The sequence below is a fragment of the Phragmites australis genome, chromosome 14, assembly GCF_958298935.1.
Source record: "Phragmites australis chromosome 14, lpPhrAust1.1, whole genome shotgun sequence".
Taxonomy (NCBI): Eukaryota; Viridiplantae; Streptophyta; class Magnoliopsida; order Poales; family Poaceae; genus Phragmites; species Phragmites australis.
This window is the reverse complement of record NC_084934.1, coordinates 4790208-4812130: the sequence shown is the minus strand read 5'-3', so window position 1 is coordinate 4812130 and position 21923 is coordinate 4790208. Positions and strand designations below refer to the sequence as shown.

General features: G+C 43.8%; 2 protein-coding genes across 2 annotated transcripts; one reads left to right on the top strand and one right to left on the bottom strand.

The window, feature by feature from the left end:
• Nucleotides 1–201: 201 nt before the first annotated feature.
• LOC133891459 (probable ribose-5-phosphate isomerase 3, chloroplastic) lies at nucleotides 202–2314 on the top strand. Its single transcript, XM_062332174.1, has 2 exons — nucleotides 202–733; nucleotides 1758–2314. The coding sequence occupies exons 1-2, from the start codon at nucleotides 347–349 to the stop codon at nucleotides 2193–2195; spliced, it is 825 nt and encodes a 274-aa protein (XP_062188158.1). The 5' UTR covers nucleotides 202–346; the 3' UTR covers nucleotides 2196–2314.
• A 1444-nt stretch (nucleotides 2315–3758) lies between these two features.
• On the bottom strand, nucleotides 3759–9652 carry LOC133891737 (serine/threonine-protein kinase Nek3-like). The gene is made up of 15 exons (XM_062332478.1): nucleotides 9443–9652; nucleotides 8960–9091; nucleotides 8780–8846; nucleotides 8320–8385; nucleotides 8124–8170; nucleotides 7994–8039; nucleotides 7816–7896; nucleotides 7683–7725; nucleotides 7560–7609; nucleotides 7391–7472; nucleotides 7256–7305; nucleotides 7103–7176; nucleotides 6936–6987; nucleotides 6380–6832; nucleotides 3759–5996 (listed from the first exon to the last, which is right to left on the bottom strand). The coding sequence occupies exons 2-15, from the start codon at nucleotides 9043–9045 to the stop codon at nucleotides 5430–5432; spliced, it is 1764 nt and encodes a 587-aa protein (XP_062188462.1). The 5' UTR covers nucleotides 9046–9091; nucleotides 9443–9652; the 3' UTR covers nucleotides 3759–5429.
• Nucleotides 9653–21923: the final 12271 nt, after the last annotated feature.

The window sequence follows — 21923 nt, the reverse complement described above, 5'->3', positions numbered from 1 at the left end:
TTGGTTCAGTTTGTGAGTTTCAATCTTTATCCAATCCGTCATTTTCAAATGAATTTGTTGGACAAAAAATTTCTGTCATTTTCTTAAAAAAAGTTTATCCTTTCTGTGATATCCACAAAAGTTTGAATTTGTGCTGCTGTCCTACGTGGCAGCAAAGAGAGAATTTTTTTTTACAAAGCAATACCAAGAAATAGTATTTTGAAGAAAAACCCCTGACCCTCCAATTCACCACCAACCCAACCTTTGCTACGATCGATCATCTCCGCCTCCACCACCAACTCCCCATCCTGGCATCCCCTCCTCCGCTGCTCCTCTTCGCCGAGCCCCAGCACCACCCACGCGCTCCATGGCCGCCACCGCCATCTCCGTCCGCTTCCACCCGGCCACCGCGGAGCGCCGTGTCGCCTCCGCGCGCCGGGGGCGCAGTCTCGCCGTCATCCGCGCGCAGTCCGCGCCGGCGGCGGCGCTGACGCAGGACGACCTGAAGCGGCTGGCGGCGGTGCGCGCGGTCGAGCAGGTGAAGAGCGGGATGGTGCTGGGGCTCGGGACAGGCTCCACAGCCGCCTTCGCCGTCGCCGAGATCGGCGCGCTCCTCGCCGCCGAGAAGCTCGACAAGATCGTCGGCGTGCCCACCTCCAAGCGCACCTTCGAGCAGGCGCAGTCGCTCGGCATCCCGCTCTCCACACTCGACGACCACCCGTGCATCGACCTCGCCATCGACGGCGCAGACGAGGTCCGCCCTTGCCTCTCATTATTGCTTCTTTTTCGTGTGTATATAAATCAAACCATCCCTCAAAAAAAAAAAAATCAATGTTTCCGGGGAAATTGGAGCAAAAAGTTCATCTCTTTTAAATTGGTTCTTGGTAGTAGTTAGTGGTACCTGGCGAGCTAGAATTGCTGTCCTGTAAAATTTGGACATGGAAGGTTTGACTTTATCCTGTTGCTGCCTGTTCTTGCATGAAAGATGAGTCAGTCTGTCTAGTGCTATCCATGGAGGAAAAGATGCCACTTTAGTGAGTTTATCTAGGTAACTTTTCCCTCATTGAAAAGATTTAAGTTTTGACGACTCAATCTCTATGGTAGCTTTGGTATAGGCCAAAAATAAAAGGCTTATATGTTTTTGGCTCTTGAACTTACTGGCAGCTGATGAAGGCTCATTTTTGGATGTCGTCATGGAGTTGGCATTTCAGCCTGTCTCTGAGTTTAGCGATTGCACTCTGAGGAGAAGACTTGTAGTTTCTCGAGAAGTTTAGTAGCATGCACTTGCAGCTGAAACATGCCCCTTGCAGGCTCTCTATGTTATTTGTCTTCTATCCTCATCCGCGTTGCAAAACGTGTTCCCTGTTTCTCCCCCTTTCCCCCTAGTGCGAGGTCACAGTGCCTTTTTCTCATTCATTATATTTTAAGGGTTAATTTTACATATAGCAAAATGGCAGAACCAGACACTAGAACTAGCAAAACTGATAAAAAATGGTGAATATTACACACTCACACATGCTTGCAAATAACAGCTTTGAGGCGTGTTTGGGTTGGTGGTCTTTCGTTGGAAAGTATTGTTGTTAGTTTAAATCTGAACTAGATCCCAAACTATCCAATGCAATACCATGAATCCAAACAATGCCCTTATGGTCAATATGATGCCAACTTTATGCAATTCTGTTCTCCAAATACTTGTACTGATATTTGGGCTTTTTGTTCCTGTTGTATTCGAACTGCTATTTTATTACTAAATACATTCCATTTTGGTATTAAAATAGGTTGACCCAGACCTTAACCTTGTGAAAGGGCGTGGTGGTGCCCTTCTCCGTGAGAAGATGGTTGAGGCTGCATCAGACAAGTTCATTGTTGTTATTGATGAGACAAAACTAGTTACTGGCTTAGGAGGAAGCGGTCTAGCCATGCCAGTGGAAGTTGTGCAGTTCTGCTGGAAGTACAATCTAGTAAGATTGCAGGAACTATTTAAGGAGGAAGGGGTCGAGGCAAAACTAAGATTGGATGAAGGTGACAAGCCCTATGTTACTGACAATTCAAACTACATTGTTGATTTATACTTCAAGACGCCAATCAAGGATGCATTGGCAGCGGGGAAGGAGATCTCAGCTTTGGAAGGAGTTGTTGAGCATGGGTTGTTCTTGGACATGGCGAGTTCAGTTATCATTGCTGGAACTGACGGTGTCAGTGTCAAAACGAAGTGAGTTTTTGGGTTTACTTGTTGTTTCTGTGTTGAATTTACGATTTTTGTATAAGCTATTGGTGTAAAAGCAGGAAATAAGATGCTTCAATAAATAGGTTTCCCCAATGTTCCACTAGTTCACATTTCCTGTTTCTGGATAGTAACGCCCCCAAGAATCCCTGCCAAACGACCCCCTCGAGAGGATGGTATACTGTGGGATAAAAGCCATTTTACTAGGTTGAAACTTCTGTTGACCTATACAAGTAATATTTGAGTGATTTTGATATGCTCTCTTGCTATCACATTCCAAAGACTGAGTTGTCAGGCCAATCATCTTTGAGATCCCTTGCACTACAAATATTGAATAGACTTGGCCTATACAAGTAATATTTGAGTGTTAAATCAGAATGTGGCTTAACCAAATAAATCTAATAGACAATGAAATGACCAGTTGACCACGCAAATATTTCCTTAGAGAACTGGAATACTGAGATGTTATTCTTAGAGAAAGAAAATTGAAATAAGACGCCAATTTTGCTACCTGAACGCTGAACCTGGTAAATGAAGTAAGGAGGCATGTTACAGGAGATGTTTGCGGGAGTACTTTCATGCGTAAGGATGGCAAACGAGTCTGCCCCCACTAGGTTTTGTGATCCGAAATCCGATTCTTCAAACCCGATCCGGTCCTGAAATGGATACCAGGTGCAAAATGGCTCCCGACTTTGGTCCCGGCCCCGGTGGGGACCCGAGCGCCGGAGCGAGAGGGCCGAGGGTGGCGGCGGTCGTGGAGCCGCGCAGGCAAGGCAGCGTTGCGGCGGAGGGTGCACGGCCACCTAGGCGAGGCGGAGCGGACGGATGACAAGTGCAACTACGGTGGGCGACCGAGCGGGGTGCAACAACAGCGGGCGGGCAGGGCACGACGACGGCTAACCGAGGCATGACGTCGGGCCGTCGGAGCGTGCACATGCACGTGGGCTAGGCGTCTCGACCGTTTGGCTTGTTTCGGGGCCCACGGGGGCAAACATAGCCCTGGCTTCGAACTCAATTCAGATCAGGCCCCGACCCGAAGGCCCCGCGGGATTGTTTTCCCACCCGAACCCGCCCCCATCGGGTCTGAAACCCGCGGGACCGACGGGGCAAACTGCCATCCTAATTCATGCATAATTGCGCATTGCAAACTTGCAATAAATACATGTTGATCCCAGGAAACACAGGCAGGCAGGCAGGCTATTGTATGACATGCTCTACACCCTCACACGAGCAAATTAGCATATGCTTATAATAAAGTGCAATGACTAGTTCATAGCTTAGGTGTAGTTGTGAAATGCTGCGTCCTTTTGGTTTTGGATAAGAAATGTTAGTTGTTCATCTATGGGTCGTGCAAGGCCACAAAGGATAACTCTGAAACATTTCTTTTCCTACAGAAGATATATAAAGAACAGAATTGAAGAACCATATATATTTTTCATGATATCAGCAAAATATTACAAAATGCAATGACAATGGACAAGGTACGCCGCAGAAATGGCTCTCCAAATGTCAAATGCTGGAATGGTTTCGTGACACTATCTTACATGCATCTTTTTTTTGATAAAGGAAGTTTTTATTGACTCAGTCAATTACATTAAGTTGATACAATCGGGCTGAGAACACTCTTAGCCTCTACATATTTGAGATACACACAGTCAAAACAAAGAGAAAGAAAACACTATAAAAAAATGACATCGGTTGAAACAGAAGTTGCTAAAGCGCACCGATTTGCCGACTAGACCGCCACCCATTTTCCTCATCACCATTGAAATCGGCATCAGCCAGATTAGACATTGGGCTATCTTTGGTAACAAAGCCTTGGTCTTCAAGAGAGAAGGTGATTTTGTAACCAACACTGCCTAGTACCATATCCGCTTTAGCAGGCAGTAAATTGGCATCCATAAGATCAATCAGGACTCGAACAATGCCGTGGCTCCTTAGACATTGCATGTCAATTTCCATCGGGGAGCCTAGCATCGTCGTAATAGCCCAAATTGTCATATAATGCCGAAAAGGCCGGTGGAATTCCCTTTATATGCACCCACACCGATTCCAGAAAGAACAACAGGTTCGGTTCATCGGATGGCTTCCATTCTCCGATGGAAAAGGTAGCCCCTTAAACTTTGAGGTGAAATTCAGCATCGATCATCTTGCTCAGCTCTTCCGAATTCGGAAAAGCCACAAGATAGCTATCTGGTCCTTGTGAAACTGCCTCCCAGTTCCAATCGGCACGGATCCTTCACCGAAGTTCATTTTGAATGGTTTCTGCATTTAAAGGATTACCTTTAACCTTGATTAACGCTGTTGGCGGAGATTGTGGTTCTGGACCCATGTGACCAGATTGATCAACTTGGAAAAAACCCATCTTATCCACACCAAAGCTGAGCATCATTGCATTAGGTTTGGAGAGCTTCAGAATTGGACACTTAGCAGATAGATGGTCATCGTGCTTATCGCAAATGACACAGTAGAGAAGTGCATCACATACCTCCATCGAGTGTCCCTTCATCTTGCATCGGAAGCAGAACACTTTCTTTTGTCGCTGCTTGTTTTCCTTTGCTTGGAAGACAAAGTCCCTGTGTTCACTTCAGAACCGGGCACTGCCGTGTTGATGCCCTCCTGCGCCCTCGAGGGACCGTTTGAGTGACCTGGGAGACATCCCCGACCACCAAACCCAGGGCCTGAGCCAGAGCGCCCGCCAAAGGTAGGACGAGTAGAAAGTCCAGCGCTGAATGTGAAGTGACCACCTTGTCCAAAGCCCGGTCCGGCGAGAGCGCCGGCCGGCTGGGTGTCGTTGAACGACTTAAAAACTGGTGCAGAATTGGTTGCCGGTGCAGACCGACCATGACCACCGGATGGCATGGAAAGCCCAGCTGCAGGCCTTCCAGTCCTCCTGGCCGCGGCGTCTGCCTGGGTGCCGAACGGACCACCAGATGCCTTCAGCGGTTCGACACCACCTTGGCCACCGGCCGAAGTACGGGACACCCCCCGGCTGCCTCTTACAGGCATCTAAAGGTATTCTTATCTGACTGATGAATTCAACTAATATGTTTCTGCAGGTTAATAGAAAGAGAATCATCATTGAATCAACATGTGTGTAATAATCCACAAAGACCAGTGCAGGAAGAAAAAACACAGATCACAAAACTGAAACTGTACAGGGTAGCCTGAAGCTAGTTAAGGAACAAATTATTGCAGGCTTAGGTTTGCAGTTGCAGGCCTCTGGTTATAATCCGGTTTCTTTGAAACTCCTTGACAACCATATGGCTGTCTCTCTTGGAGATGTCTTGCCGGGGCCGAAAAGCTTTAGCAAGATCCCCAGCTCCTCAAACCTCTCCTGCTGCAGCAACTGGGCACTGAACTCCAGCAAACCCTCCAGAGCCTCAGCTCTCTGCTGGTAAGACCTCGTGTCGAACCTCTTCTGCCTCCAATCTGACGAGCTTCTGGGTGAATTTTGAACACAGAGAAGGTGGTCGATGCCAGGAGTGTCAGTGTAGTTTTCGCTATCGCTTCGGAGCACTTGGGAAGTGCACTTGTCCTTGGTGATGGATTGGTTAATGATAGATGGCAACGTGAGCTTCTTGATGCAATGTAATGGGTCTTCAAAGGATGCCAATGGGAATTCAGCAATTCTGTCTATCCTAGGAGCGTTTACTGAAACATCAGGAGATTTCAATCTGGTAACAATGTCGGTGCCCTGCCGCTTTTCAGGAGTTTTGATCATCCGCATGGGGAGTGATATTCGTCGTGTAGCTTGAACCATTCGGTCGACTGAAGACCTTGACGGTGGGCGCTGCAGGCGTCCAAAATAGAAGAGGAAAAAAAAACAGAAAGTCAGGACCGGAAATTCTTCGATTACACAGAATGCTTAAACACACACTAAGTGGCAGGTAAAGTTTTCTTCAAACATGCTCCTACAAAGACAGATAGGTGTAATCTTTGGACAAAATATAAATTGTTTGCCAAAGGCAACACGATGCCACTTTCATTTGAGGAACTAAAGTTCGGTGAAATATTGTTCATGAACAATGACTGAATTTTTCCAAGTGTTGTATTAGTGATTCTACGAGCTAGGGACTGAAAATACCAACAAATATGAACTAAAATATAAACCATGACTGGATATTAAGGCTACAAACAAGATGTTAACATTTCATATTGTCAGGTACTTCATACCTCCTGGTGAGCTGTGCTAGCATGAAATGTCTTCGAAGGTTGCAGTCGTCTTCTAGGTGTTGGTGACGCCCTTCTTGGAGTAGGCGATGGAGATCTCGTTACTTTTGAATACTTATCATGTATCACTTCGTCGACAACTTTCTTGGTAACTTGGGCTGACAACTCATCCATTGGTTGATTCAGCAATTCTGAACAATCTTTGTCAGCTCTAGTCGAACTAGGAGGGCCATGTCTAGCAGCGGCTTGGTCAAGTTTCACAACCCTCTCCACTTTAAATGAATGGCTCTTACTGTATTTGAGCTTACAATTATCTTCGCCATCAGAAAGTGCAATCTTATTTGTGCCATGTCTGTTAGGAGGTTTAGCAGATAACAAATTGCGAGCAGGAGTCGACTTTGATTGGAGTTTGAACACGTAGGGCTGGAGGTGCGGATGCTTAAGCAGTTCTGCAGCCTGAAAAATAATACCAGTATCAGGCAATGGGTGCATGAATGTGTTCAGACATCAGAACTAGGTGAAATAAACTTAAATTTGCTGATAGTGAACAAACACATACACTTGGCCTGTGATCTGGACTTTTGCGCAACATGCTTTTGAGTAGGCCCCTACTGTATGGCCAAAAAGAAAGGTGTCATCGAGATTTCGAAGTTCAAATTTAAAAATTCATTTTATGCAATGATTGTCATCAATATTTCATAAGGACTGTATAGGGCAAGGGCTTACAATGCACCAGAGTATATAGTTGGTAGAGGAGCTACAACAGACTTGTTTATCTTGTTTATCAGTGCTTGCATATCCTATCAGAAACATAAGTCATCAAGGACGATACAGCTTACGGTGAAATTAGTTACCAGTAAAACATCAGATGCTACTCACAAATGCTTTAAATGCAGGCCTGAGAGCAGTCATCTCATAGATGCAGCAGCCTGGACATTGCAGGATGTTAGCCAACACGGCAGATTTGCAATCTTCAGAAGAAGAGATGAAACTGAATCTTGTAAAGAACCTTACCAAGGGACCATATATCAGACTTGGAACCATATGGAATATCAGCAAGAAGTTCAGGACACATGTAAGTTGGAGTTCCCACAACCTTCAGAAATAACACATAATCAGAACCAGAAGAAACTTAGAACTTGAAACGCGTCGAACGCTAAAGGGTTGAGCAAGATGAACTTACTGAAGAAGCTAAATCGTCAGAAGTCAATACTTTAGCAAGCCCAAAGTCACCTGTTTCAGACGGCATGAAGGATATTACCATCACTCATGATACTTTCTCTTATTTGAAGAAAAGTATGCTTACCAAGCCGTATGTTTTGGTCCTTCGTCAGAAAGATATTTGAGCACTGAAACAATCACATGACATGGTAAGTATTGAAGAAGTAGCATGAGTCCATTGCAAGGATAAATAATCTAAAGGTTCTGAATATAGAAACCTTGACATCGCGATGAAGGATATGATTGACATGCAAGTAATCAAGTGCCATCAGGAGCTGCACAAGCCACAAACAAAGTCTCTGCATGCAGAATAAATGGACACAACAAAGGGGCAAAGTTCAGTGAGCAGAATATATAAGGATATAAAACATGCTATATTACAGACTAATTGACCACCTCTTCTGAGAAATGGTTACTGTTAGCCTTCTTAATGACCTCTGACCTGCACAGAGAAAACAAGAAGGATCATGATTGTAATACAGGTCCCAGGTACAATTCAGAGCTTAACTTTCAGAAGATTACATACATGTCCCCTCCCTTGCAGTAACCGATCACAATACACACGTAGCAACCCTGAAAACAACAAACATTCCTTTTCAAGCAATTATGAACACATAAATCCTTCATCAGGACCATTGAAACATGCAAGAAAAGGTATAAGATCGAAGATTGCCCTTAGGATGCTGCCACTATGTGCAGCAAGGACAGGGGACCATGCTCACCTTCTCCACCCAAGACTCTTTGTATTCCACAATGTAAGGGTTCCTTACTTTTGCAATGAGCTCCATCTGTATGAACATTGAGCAAAGTGGAGAATTTTGTACATGATCAATGTAATGAAAGATCATGACAACAGAACAGGTGTGCTAAGTTGTAACTTTGGAGAACAGTCAACAAGGCCCTATCAGGAATAAATAATTTTGCCCATTTGGGGGTTCAAACTCTCTTTAAAACATTTGCAAGCATTACTACTCAAATTCAAATTCTTTTTCAGAAACAGGACCAGAGGAATGCTGCCAAACCATCATAGGAGGTACTATCTCTAATTCAGAATCAAAATTTGAATCTTTTCCGCGAACAAATCTATTTTGATTGTTACTTTTTTTTAAAAAAAAGAGACCATGCTAACTTGATTGTTAAGATGCTACATGGCATAATGGGACAGAGCAAGTGTAGGCAGACCTCCTGGTGTGCTGATCGGCGGCACCGGTTGGTCTGGCGCGCGAGGCGGATCTTCTTCAAGACGTACCTGAAATGAAATTAAATGAGCCAGGTTTCAGAGGGGTAGCACCATGGAAGCAAGCAATTCATTCATGGCAGGCTGGAGAAGGAACAGGACAGAGTCACCATCTGCCACCTCACCTCTTCCTCTCAAGCTTGTGCCTCACCAGGAGTGCAGAGCCGAATGAACCCTTCCCAATCTGCTCCAGCACCTCGTACTGCTCCATTGTCCGATGCACCTGATTCAGAATCAGCCTGAAACTTGCTTCTGACCTGGCAAAAAGAATATGTTTCTGAAGAAAAATCGCAATAGATTCGTCGAGGGAATTGTTCAAAAGAGAAGTTATCAGAAGGAGATGTCGTAAACTAATTAAGAATCTCTTCGAATTTGGGAAGTATGATGTTGAGTTGAGTAGTGGCTCAAGAACCCATGCAATTCGTAATTCAAACACATTGAGAGAGCATTTGAAAAAAAAAGAAGGGTGAAGGAAACGAAGCAAGAATCCATCACATGAAGGGTTACAATGGATCAACTTGAGGACGACATCGGATCGATTCTTGAAAAAATTGAATCGGCATTGACGATTTGACGGGGAAGAGAGAGTCCACAAGATCCTTCCTTACCTCGGCTATTGGATGAAAGCACCTTGTTCTTGTTCTCCCTCACTTGCCTCCCATCCCATTTTTAGAGAGAGAAATTATGGCTGAAGGAGTGCATGGGAGAAAAGAGAAAGGGTTGACACTCTGATAGTGAAATGGAAGGCTGGCTGTGCTTGTGAGAGGCTTTCAAAGTTTCCAAAGTGCAGAGAGAGAAAGTGGTGGGAGCCAAACACATACACTGCTTACTGCTGAGAGAGAGAGAGAGAGAGAGAGAGAGAGAGAGAGAGAGAGAGAGAGAGAGATATTTGACTAAAAATTCCTTTGATTAGTGCTCCGTGCACGGACCATTCTTGATGGGCTTATTCGTATCGACCGCCATTCATGATGTCGTGATGATAGCGGATTTCATACGCGTTCCCTGTACAAGCCGGCCATAAAGGCTCAAGCAAGAATTTCTGCAACGAATTTGGTCTTGCTGATGCAAAATCAAAATTGTTCGTGGAAATATGCCAAAATTTGGTGGCTCCGTAGTACTGCTCGTGACACCAACTAATCAGGGAAATCAACGGTTGATACTATGTTGTACTACAGCTTTCCATCACCTAATTATTATTTTTTGGAACAAATTGCCATCACCTAATCAGTACCGCGACAATCTTAAATGGCCATAACTCGTCGGAACAACCATTGTTTGTTCTTCTCGTGGTATCATTGCACTAATGCAAATTTTCTTCATTTTTTTCTGCCGGTGTATATTTTCGTCTCTCTCTCTCTCTCTCTCTCTCTCTCTCTCTCTCTCTTTGCTAGGTCACTATTTGGAACTCCTCCCTTTATGCGGGAATTGAGCGCTTTCGTGTGGATTCCTGCATTCAAACAAAGTACTCAAACCAAGCTGCATGGTTTAATTTTGAGGTGTTATTCTGTAGAGTTTATAGAAGGAGGCTTTTACCGTGATCTTGTTGGTTTATTACTACTATATTGGCGAAGGATTATTGTTGATTTACTCTCCAACTACAGTTATAAGTTTTTCCCTCTAATTTTCAACCCTCAAAAAACGAAAAGGAGCACTCAATTTTTTTTGCTCGAGTCTGACAGTGAATGGGGATCACTATTTAAATGACGCATCAAAATCATCACAAAAGAATTAAAAGAGATAAAATCATTATCCTGGCTACTACTACTATACTATGAGCTTGATGCCCTCTACACTTATTCTTTCTCTTTCTTATTCCTTTTCCATTTCTTTTTTCAGTCTTGAAAATGAATGGATGAGCTTGAGCAGTGACTGCCGAAGTTTAATACTACATAGAGACTTTCGTTAGCGCGAAAGATGCCACACACGTCGCTTGGCTTGGTAGGGCATGTGATGCAGCTTTTCTTCTCCTGGTCCCCAGTGAAATATTTTTTTAAGTTTTATTATCACTTATTATTTAATCGAAAATGTTTCTTTCATCATCTCCAAAAATAGATTTGATATTATATTCATTCAGACCAAGGCCTTCCAATTTGCACCTTCTACTTCCCGGACACACACGCGTGCACGCAAAAATCAACAGGAATATGTGAAGCATTTCTGGTTTTCAGGCACACATTTTTCTCTTAATCTGAAACTCTGAACTAACACATTTTTTTTCTTAATCTGCAACTGGGGAATATTAATGAATTCCATTTTCTATAAAGATTGCGCTGATTAAGCATCAATCGATTTGAAATTTTTTAATGCATGTGGTTGATATTGGAGACCTCAAAAGCTGCGCTCATTAAGCTAGCTAATCATCGAGTGTCGGATCCATCATGCATGATTGTGAGTAGGTCTTCAGTTCCTTTTCTGTCGTCTGTTGAAGATAAGCATCCATGCTTTTGGACTAGATTTGTATAACGAAAAAGGAAAGTGTGCAAATCATACCAGATTTAGTGATGTGACGTGGCATCACAACTTGACTGTGGGCTGCTTATTAGTAGATGCATGGAGTGAGCAAGATCGAGTGCATGCATGACTCATCATCGTCTTTTCTGTGTCTCTCTCATATGTGTCAATTGATTTTGGTTATTATTGCCACTGTTTGTTAGGTACTGGCCAGTGGCCATACTAGATTGCACGTGTTTTCTGTAAAATTCCTGCGTTTCAAAGAGACATGAAGTTCGAGTAAACATGTAAAAACATATGAATATAAAAGATAAGATAATTCAAAAGGAAATATGGTAATAATGAAAGTAGTTTATAAGGCTTGTCCTTTGTTTGGTTGCTTCGTGTGTGTTATATGTGTTAGCCGGCTTGCTTCGGCATTTCCTGAGTCGCTCTAGTCCTCCAGTGCTTCAGGTCCCATCGGTAGGTCGCTTCTCCTAAACAAATACTTCCAAGCACATTCTCGAAGAAGAGGAGAATTTTGGATAACTGAACCAAGTTGATAGGATAGTATAATAAGGAGTATTCTAACATAATCAAACTTTATGCTTATCTCTTATGCACACGATATATGCACGCACATACATGTATATCGTCCACTAGCTACCAGCTCCAGCAGGTTATCAGGACTCACCAGCTCCAGCTGCTTCTCAGCCCAATAGCAGCTCCCTGACAGTTAGCCATGTTGCTTAGCTCATTGGGCATAGCATACCAGATCAGATCAAGTGGGGTGGTTTGGGCCCAATTACCATGTCTTTTCAAGCCTCAAGCTCAGATTAGACCTATAATACTGGTACCATTTGGTCTTTGTTCTTTTTAGAGGATACCATATAGCCTTTGAAATATATTAATTTCTGATCATGCTATTGGTTTCTCCTATTCGTCTATATAAGAATCAATTAATATTTCCACTTTTGTTCTCGTTACTTTTGATCATATAAAAATTAATCTAGAAATGATATTAGTAGATTTATCAGGTCATACATCCATGCCATTATATTTCAAAGGAGCTTGGTTTCAGAGTCGAGGAAAAATGGAACCTTCAAAGTTGCAGGCCTCCTCCTATCACGAAAATCTTTGTACATCTCCAAGCACTACTCGACACAAGGTGAGCGTACATGCACGCGAAAAACGGCATCCACGTCAGCCTGTCATCGCAGCCTACGTGGTCGATTTGCATGCATGCACATCTTTTCAACGTAAATATAATGGGGTGAAAAGATAGAAAAGAGGTACGTAGAAAAAGTTTTGCGCGTAGATGTTGACTTGTATGAATGGACAGGAGCATATATACGTCTGATGGGAGTCGAATCCTCGACGGTGATGAGCACACGTAAAGTCCATATGAATGCATGTGCAGCTGCTAGATGTCATCTTCGCTGCCACATCAACATGTCCTACTGGGATGGAAAAAGGTGCAAAAGAAAAGGAAAGGATTGGTGCTGCTCGGAGGCATGGTCTAGATGTGTAATGTCATGTACAATAATGTCACCTCGTTTGTCTTATAGGCTTATATAGAGCTGGGACTTTCGGTCGTGTTTTTTGGTTGGTCCAAGCACGGCAAGGTCTGGTCCCGTCTAAGTTCGACCCGGCACGAGCACTGATGAGTCGGGCTGACCCAGCCGATTTATGGGCCAGGTCGGGTCTTGATATGGGGCCTAATGGGCGGTTCGGCCTGGTAAAAAAATGGGTCGGGTCTGGGTCGGCCTGGCACGAAAAAAAGCCCGAGGCACGGTGGCCCAGTTCGTCATATACAATCTGTAAGTTGAGTTGTGATATGGTGATGTTAAATAAAAGAAAGAAAATTGGCTCTGCTCGGTCACATCTCTTGGGCCATTTTCTTGCATGTCAGAAGAAAATGGTCATGGACTCATGATGTACTGAACATTGAGGCAAATGAGAATATGCAAGGTTCAGTACCATGGATTTGAATTAGAGGCTGTAAGTTAAGAAGCTAAACAGTTTATGATTATACACATCCTTGCAGGATCAAGAATTGTGGTGATTTACAACACAAGCACAGGAATCTCTCAACCAAACTTCACAAACAAGCAGTACTACTAAGCTACAGGCAAACGTGAGATTAGGAATACGAGGCATACAACCAGGTCATCTAGTGGGCATAAAGTGACACAATGAAGTGACTCATCGAGTGACACAATGAAGTGACTCATCAACTTTAACTTTATGCTGTGAGCTTGTGACTCGTCGAGTGACACAAAGTGCCAAAAAAAGCAACGGGCAAGAGCAGAGTAAACGGCTACTTCTCAGCTTCTATTTAATCTTCCAGTCTAATCTATATTTTTCTATCACACCGAGTCACCAAACACAAAAAACAACCATGCTACCTCGTTCAAAGTCATGTGTTGTTCGGAGCAAGCGCGCTAGAGCTATCCAACGCTCCATTAGCCCCCTCCAGCTCTCGACCCTCGCCAGTTGTCCCCGAGCATGGGAGATTATGGAATGGACGACCGTCACATGGACGGTCTCGAGGGGTATGAGGATGACCATACCGACGCAAATCCGAAGGAGCTTGATGATGTGAATCATACCTCTGTTGGTAACACGTCCACCTCGACCGGACGGCGGTCAGAAGCGTGGAAGCACATGAAGTTGGTTGAGGAAATACGGGGTGGTGAGAAGGTATATATCACAATTTGCAATTATTGTAGTCGTGAATTATCTGCGTCTACAACAGCAGGTACCGGACATTTGAATCGACATTGGAAACGGTGTCAGGAAAAGATTGCTACAGCTGTGCGGATAGCTGGACAACCTATACAGACACAACTTACCTTCGCGCCTGACGGTTCGGTAAGCACATGAATATTTGATCCTTCAGTAGCTCGTCAAGAAATTGCTAAATATATAGTTTCTGAGGATCTACCAATTAGAATGGGGGAAAGCCTTAGTTTTGAGAGAATGATCCAACATGGTTTTTATCCACAATATCAACATGTCTCTAGAAAAACTACTAAGAATGACATTTTAAAATTATTTCATAGTCAATTAGATGCTTTGAAACAAAACTTCCATAACGTGACCTACTCATTTGCTTTAACATCTGATATTTGGACTTCATCACATCAAAGAACATCATATCTTAGCGTTGTCGCACATTATGTAGACAACAACTATAACCTAAATAAAAGAATAATAGGGTTTAGAATCATCGATGAGTCACATACAGGAGAAGTCATTGCCGCACGTGTGCTAGAGGTCGTTAAGGAATTTAAAATAGAAAATAGGATTATTTCTATAACTTTGGACAATGCATCAGCCAACTCAAAAGCAATGAAGGACCTAGAACCTCACATACAGAGCTACATTGGTGGGTATGTTCTCCACCAAAGATGTATGTGTCATATCATCAATATCATGGTGCAGGCAGGTATGACAATGGTAAATAGATATTTGAACAATATTCGTGGTGCCATCCATCTCATCTCTAGTTCGCCTACAATGTTTAGTAGTTTCAAGGACTACTGCAAGGCTCAAGGTAAGAAGCCAAGAAAATTCGGACTTGACATGAAAGTGCGCTGGAATTCAACACATACTATGTTGAAGCAAGTGAAAGGTTACGAGGGAATTATTACTGTTTTCGTAAATGTTCAGAATGCTGGTTTACTACTTACAGAAACTGATTGGTACATTGCTACCCGTTTACGACTTTTTCTAAAACCCTTTTACAAGGTAATAGTGCAGTTGTCCAGTGTTTATTATCCTACATCTTGCTTAATGATAGAGTGGCTCTGGAGAATTGCATCCACATTTAATGAAAATAAGGATGACAATGTTTTAAATCCCATTGTTGAACAAATGAAAGATAAATATCTAAAATATTTTGCTGCTATCCCACATCTCTATTGTTTTGCTGTTATATTTGACCCGCGCAAAAAGTTGGGTGGTTTGGAGCTTGCTTTGCAGGAAATAGGTGACTTGCTCAACCTTGATTTCTCGGATGCCTACAATCATGTCAAAGAAGAAGTATTTCGGGTTTTTCAGTTATACCAGGGCAAATTTGGATGTAGCCCCCTGATCCCGAAGTCTACACAGCAACACAAAGCAAGCAAGTCGAGTGTGACCAATTTGTGGAACAAGATCAAAGGCAAGGGATCCGCATCATCATCTCAGCAGACAACTAGGTTATCTTGGAATCCCATAGCAGAGCTTAACCACTACCTTGAGCAAGATCTTTACACCCATGATCCAATGCTTGCGGACAACAACACTGTCAACCTTCTTGCATGGTGGAAAGATAAAGAACGATTCTTCCCCATGTTGTCACACTTTGCACGGGACGTTCTCCTAGTTCCAGTGTCGACCGTCTTGTCAGAAGCGACGTTCAGCATGGTGGGGAGAATTATTGAAGAGCGGAGATCATCGCTCACTCCTGAAATGGTAGAGGCAATCACCTGCCTCAAAGACTGGGAGAGGGTGAACGCTGGCACACAACATCAGCTTGAGGATCTGGAGATCGCGGGGGCATTAGCGGACCTCGAGAACCTTGATCTAGATGATAATGAGTAAATTATGTGTGTAACAATGTATTGTACTCTTTTCCTTACCGGGGGAACTCCATACTGGAGTGTAAGGTTTTTAATGAGGCAATCACATTGTAACACATTATTTTATAAGAAAATTTCTCTTTTTTCCTCCAAAAATATTTGATGCATCTATTTTATGTATTATATTATTCGCGTCGTATTGCACCATTTCGCGCCGGTGTAAGAAAATTTTGCGCCATTTTGCATCGCTCACGCCGTTGCACCGTTCCCGTGCCAGCGCCAACGCCTCCCGCTCCATCCCACGCCACGCCCGCGCCCGCCTCGACACACGACCCCAGCGCCCACGCCGTCCTGTGCCACGCCCGCGTTCGCGCTGACACTCTGCGCCAGCGCCAATGCCTCCCGCTCCGTCCCGCGCCACGCCCGCGCCCGTGTCGACACGCGGTGCCAGCCCCCGCGCCCTCCTGCGCCGCCCGCGCCATGCCCGCGCCGACACGCTGCGCCAGCGACAACGCCGTCCCGCGCCATGCTCGCGCCCCCGTCGACACGCGGCGCCAGCGCCCACGCCCTCCCGTCGGTCCCGCGCCACGCCCGCGCCCGCACCCTCCCGTCGGTCCCGCGCCAGTTCCCACCCACGCCGACTGACACGCGGCGCCGCACCCGGGCCCGCGCCCGCGCGCCCTCACGCGTCCTCCAGTGCGGTGGAGTGTGGCGGTGCTGGGCCCGTGCCAGCTTGGCCCGACGAGGCCCATCGTGCATCCGTGCCGGGCCTGGGCCTAGCTGAAGGTGGCTTGGGCCAGCCCGTCCCGGCACGAACAGTTCCTCGGGCCATCCTAGCACGGCCCGGAAGGCCCGAGGCCCAAAGGGGCCTGGCCGGGCTGGGCCGACCCGGCCCAAGTCCCACGTCTAGGCTTATAGCGTATCCATATCAACAAAATCCTATTCCAGGGATGGAGAACGTACGAGAAGAGAGAAAGTAGGACGTCTCTGTTAGGAGTAGACATATTTAGTGTAACTATGTGATTAATTACTAAATATTATGTCTATTGAGAAATGATATCTTTCTAGTAGATATATCCTCTTACCTCTCATCATATCCATTTAACATGTATAAATATATAAACATTCTCATCAATGAATATAAGATTTTGATTATACTGTTTCTTCCTCTCTCCCGACACTTTCTATTCTCTATGTTCTGTTCATCACAATATACTCGCAATACGTTATCAGCACACTTTACGCTGATCAATCGAGAAGAGGCTCGAAGGCCTCTGCACAGAAGGGCCTACACGAGCTCATCAACACACAACGTCAACCAATGCAACCAAGGCGTCATCTTCTGTGAATATACTCGCAATACGTTATCAGCACACTTTACGCTGATCAATCGAGAAGAGGCACGACGGCCTCTGCACAGAAGGGCCTACATGAGCTCATCAACACACAACGTCGACCAATGCAACCAAGGTGTCGTCTTCTGTGTCGCCTTACATACCGTTGTCAACATGAAGGCGGTAGTAGGACTTCATCGCCGTCGTGGCCATCCTCCGCGTGCATCAACCGACGAACAAGAAAAAAGAAGAAGGCTACACCAGGAGATCCTTTGTATCCTCTACGCCTTCTACTTGGTCGACAACGCATTTTTGTTCCTACATCAAACACAGGAACATAACTGGAACACCCAGAAGAAACAAGAACACAAGGTAAGCGATGGACGACGAGGACATATCTTTGATTTCCATGTCATTTGTGACTGCTGTCTTCTTGGTGTTTCCGCTCACATGGCCAATGACAATGGCCTCCCCGAATCATACGCCAATGGCACACATCGCACGGCGATGCCCTCCTCGAATTTGAAGCCAAGGCGACGGGATCCAACGGATCCGGTGGGGGAGCCCTCCTATGGCCAAAGCCCTCCCTCTGGCGGCGCTTCATGCAGATTGGCAGCAGCCTACCCACATCTAGCGCTTGAGTGGCTCCTAGATCCGGAGAGGGCCATCGACGATGTTCACCCTCTGGTGATGTCCGTCTATCTGGCGGCGCCTGCACAATGCCCATACGGCGACCAGTGGCGCCTGACTGCACTATCCTCATGGCGACGACGATGAGTCGTAAGGCCCGTGCCACATGGCAGCAGTGCCTCTTTGAGCGCACTGCTCTAGGCCGCCAACAACTGCGGGTTGGTCAGCGACGAGCTCCACCTGAGCCGGCTCCTGCCTGGTGGCGGTGGCTTGGCCTCCCGATGGCGACCCGTTCGTGTCGTCTCGTCGACAGGGGCAACTCCTTCTTGGACGGTGACGCCCAGATCCGGCTGGGCCACTACCAGGCGATGGCCCGGTCTGCTATGGCGGCATCTCCATCATGGCGCACTCATTTAGGACCGATCGCACGCACAGATCTAATATATACGACAGCACTAGCCCTATCTCCATGTCATCGTGCCCCTACACGGCGGCCCATATGGTTGCTCAGTGACGACGGAGGAAGCCCAAGCAACAACGACAGCTTCTTATCGATCCTCCTCTGGCCTCGGCCCGGTCATGGCCTACCAACAACTTGGGGGCCAGCCGCGCGTTGAGGTGGGGTGGCGTGCGAACCCTAACCGCCACCTCCTTCCTCTGTTATATTGGGCAGGGCAAGGGGGAGCCCATCTGGGCCTTGGGCCAAAAGGTCGTTGGGCTACGGCCCAAGTTTTCTCAGCCCGTGCGTGAGAGAATAAGAAAAACCTCTCTTGCTAGTTTTGGGCCGCAAATTAAAGGGCTTCGGCCCAAATTCATTTTCGGCCTCCATACAAATTACCAGTGGCTAGCTATTTCCATTCAGGCCCCCTGGGTCCCAATAAATAGCCTATATAAATAGTACTGTGTGTATTATTTCTGTTATAGCACATGTAATTATTTATAATTATACCAATTTATGTACTTTTATGAATAAGCATTTTTAGACCCAATGAGTGATAGATTTGCAACATGTTCAATGTATTTGCGTAACTGCATTTACAACAACATGTCTATATCTATCCATACTTTTAAATTCTTGCAATTTACTTTTATATTACAATTGATTACTCACCGCACTCATATTTTGATTTAAGCCCAAAATTTCTTCATAAAAGCACAAAGTGCTTAATTAAAAGCGGATTTTAATACAGAATATTATTGATTACCTCCATTTAATATTTGCGAAACACAAGGTAATAGAACAATGACATTTGTTGCATATTTACAGATTATCCACCATTACTATGAGGTCTACATTTTGTCACTTGACTTAATGATTACCTTCAACATGTTCTTCCAAATATTACACTTAGCATAACATAAGGTAATAGGAGCATAGACATCTACTGACAAATGTCAGATTATGCCTCCTACTACTGCGAGATTTACACCCTATTTATTGATTATCTTTAATGTGTTAGCTACATAATTTGAGGTCTATACTATGTAATTCAAATCTCAACTTGACTTGACATATTTTGCATTATTATTACAACATTACCATGATGATTTTTAATTTATCTATACTAAATTAATCAAATCTATGGTCAAATCCATATAGGATACAATGAGTGGCAAAGAGTTCGGCTAACTCGCACTCGATGGTCACAACTATCCCAACATGGGCTATGGATGTCAAGGTCAGCCTTTCATCCCGCAGAATAGTAGCGGCACTCCAACCTCCCCAAGAGGGAGATCCACCACTACGAAATCAAGTAAAATATGAAGATTTATACATAATAAGGCACTATATCCATCCAGATGTCAAATTTGAGTATCCGATGGAGAGAATCCAAGCACTTTATGGCTACCTCTCAAAATATGGATAACAGAAGGCCATCATTATGCCTAATGTAAGTTATGAACGGCCACATCTTCGACTCTAGGATTTCAAATCTATCAGAGATTACAACCATATTGTTCATAAAATATGTTCAAAATTACGTTTTTTGTGAAAAAAGAACCTACAGATGCAGAAAAGTTAGAGAACACTTTATCTACTATACTTCCTGCAAATAGGACCTTACAACAATAATACCGTGCAAGAGAATACCATGTTTATTATGACTTAATCCATGTATTACTTCAGGTCGAAAAGCATGATGAACTCCTTCTAAGAAATCATCATCAGCGTCCAATCGGCGTTGCTCCTTCACTTAAAGTACATATTAATGTCCAGAATAACAACAAGTTCGATGGCCCTTTTTAGACGCAATCCAAAGAACTTCAATGGTAAACACAAACGTAACAAAAAGCAGAAGCCCTATGCACCGGATTAGGGAAAAGGTATTTCTAAACCTAAACTTGACGAATCTATTGTTTATCGGAAGTATGGATGCTACAAGCACACCACTAAGAAATGCCACACTTCTCAGACATTTAATTGATCTATATTTACAATATGAGGGACACAACTGACCTGCTTAAGAAACAAGATATGAAGTACACTTCAATCTTCAAACTGACTCCACTAAGGAGGCTAGCTGTTCACAATAAGTTCTATAAGAACCAAGTAACAACCAGACTCTTCTGCAGCTAGAAGATCCAATGAGCACGAAAAACATGTTTGTCAAATTTGCTTCACATGACATGTTTAGAGATCTTAACTAGTCTCCCGATTCCTTAATACCATGTTATCCACATTCCATTAATGTATCAGTACTTATGATACTAAATAAAGTTTGTATGTATTCTATATGTCTGATAAATAATTTCATATCAAATTCTTTATTTCTATATATAGATTTCTATTGGAGTCAATCTGATGGAAGAGGAAATGTGCCTTGTGGATAGTTATACCACAAACTCTATACTACAGGGAACCAAAATATTTCTAAACTCTTAGTAAAATACAAGAAAATATTTTGACAATCGTTGGACGCGATGTAGTAATTGTTGGCTCTAGTCGAGCCATAATTACTCTCCCTATAAGTACTCAAATCACGATCGATGATACTCTATCGTATCTCGATTCAAACCGTACCTTACTAAGTTATAGAGATACCCGTCAAATAGTTTCCATATTGAAAACCATGATAACAACAAAGAGGAATTTCTCCTCTTAATCAAAATAACAGATATGTCAATCTTCCCTATATACCATCTGGATAGTACTATACATACATCAAATCATGTACCACATATTGCATACAAAATAGTTTTTCTATCTTGATCACATCAAGACATGACATGATTGCCTTGATCACTCTACCTTAGAGATGATGAGAAAATTATTAACAATTCTATTGGTTGTAGTAATAATTCTCAATATCTTCATATTTGTGTGAACTGCATGTGTCACAGAGAATTTAATTTTAAGGCTCTCTTACATTAAAATTCATAATGCGCCACCCATGTAGTTCTATTATGCAATTTTATGGATCATATAGATACTATATAGTGCGGATTGATGCATCTTAAAAAAAGTCCCACATGTGTCCCTTATACATAAGACACCATATTTTTACCAATCCCATTTCTCAAATAATTAAAATTAGAGAAAATAAACTTGGATGCAGGATCACATCCATTCACAAGAATAATGCCGTTCCTTAATGTACATTCAATTATTGTTTAGCTTTAGGCACTACTGCATTAAGTACCCTATATGCACATTCAAAATAGTCTAGCTAAATCTTTCATCAAGAGAATCAAATTATTTGCATGACCAACCAAAGAATTGCAATTTGCTAACATCTTGTTGGCAATATGCGGCTTTACAGACCGCTGCATTAAACCAAATTCATCCAACTACAATCATACGACTCCCTCCATTGCAGTTAGTACGTAGAAATTTGGCCTCAACCAAGTATTTCTCATTTACGAATCGGTTCCGTTCTGCACGTACCAATATCACCACCCTAAATCAAACGGCATTGGGGATCTATATGAGGTATAATTATCCATCAATCATATAATACATCGAGTCCCTCACAGGAAACATATTCATTGCCCGTATGCTCATTACATTTTGAGGACAATTTTCGGTATTAGGGGGAGATTAATACCACAAAGAATGCCAGAAATTGTAAGAGAATGCCATACACGTTGACATTCAGTCCTCATATACACGTATCAAAAATCTGAAT

Bases quoted from the DNA above. Each gene is read 5' to 3' on its own strand.
- LOC133891459 (XM_062332174.1), top strand. From the start codon at position 347: ATGGCCGCCACCGCCATCTCCGTCCGCTTCCACCCGGCCACCGCGGAG. The intron at 734-1,757 runs GTCCGCCCTTGC...GTATTAAAATAG, and splicing joins CCATCGACGGCGCAGACGAG to GTTGACCCAGACCTTAACCT.
- LOC133891737 (XM_062332478.1), bottom strand. From the start codon at position 9,045: ATGGAGCAGTACGAGGTGCTGGAGCAGATTGGGAAGGGTTCATTCGGC. The intron at 7,177-7,255 runs GTGAGTAGCATC...TGTTTCTGATAG, and splicing joins GGCCTGCATTTAAAGCATTT to GATATGCAAGCACTGATAAA. The intron at 5,997-6,379 runs GTATGAAGTACC...GGACGCCTGCAG, and splicing joins CTAGCACAGCTCACCAGGAG to CGCCCACCGTCAAGGTCTTC.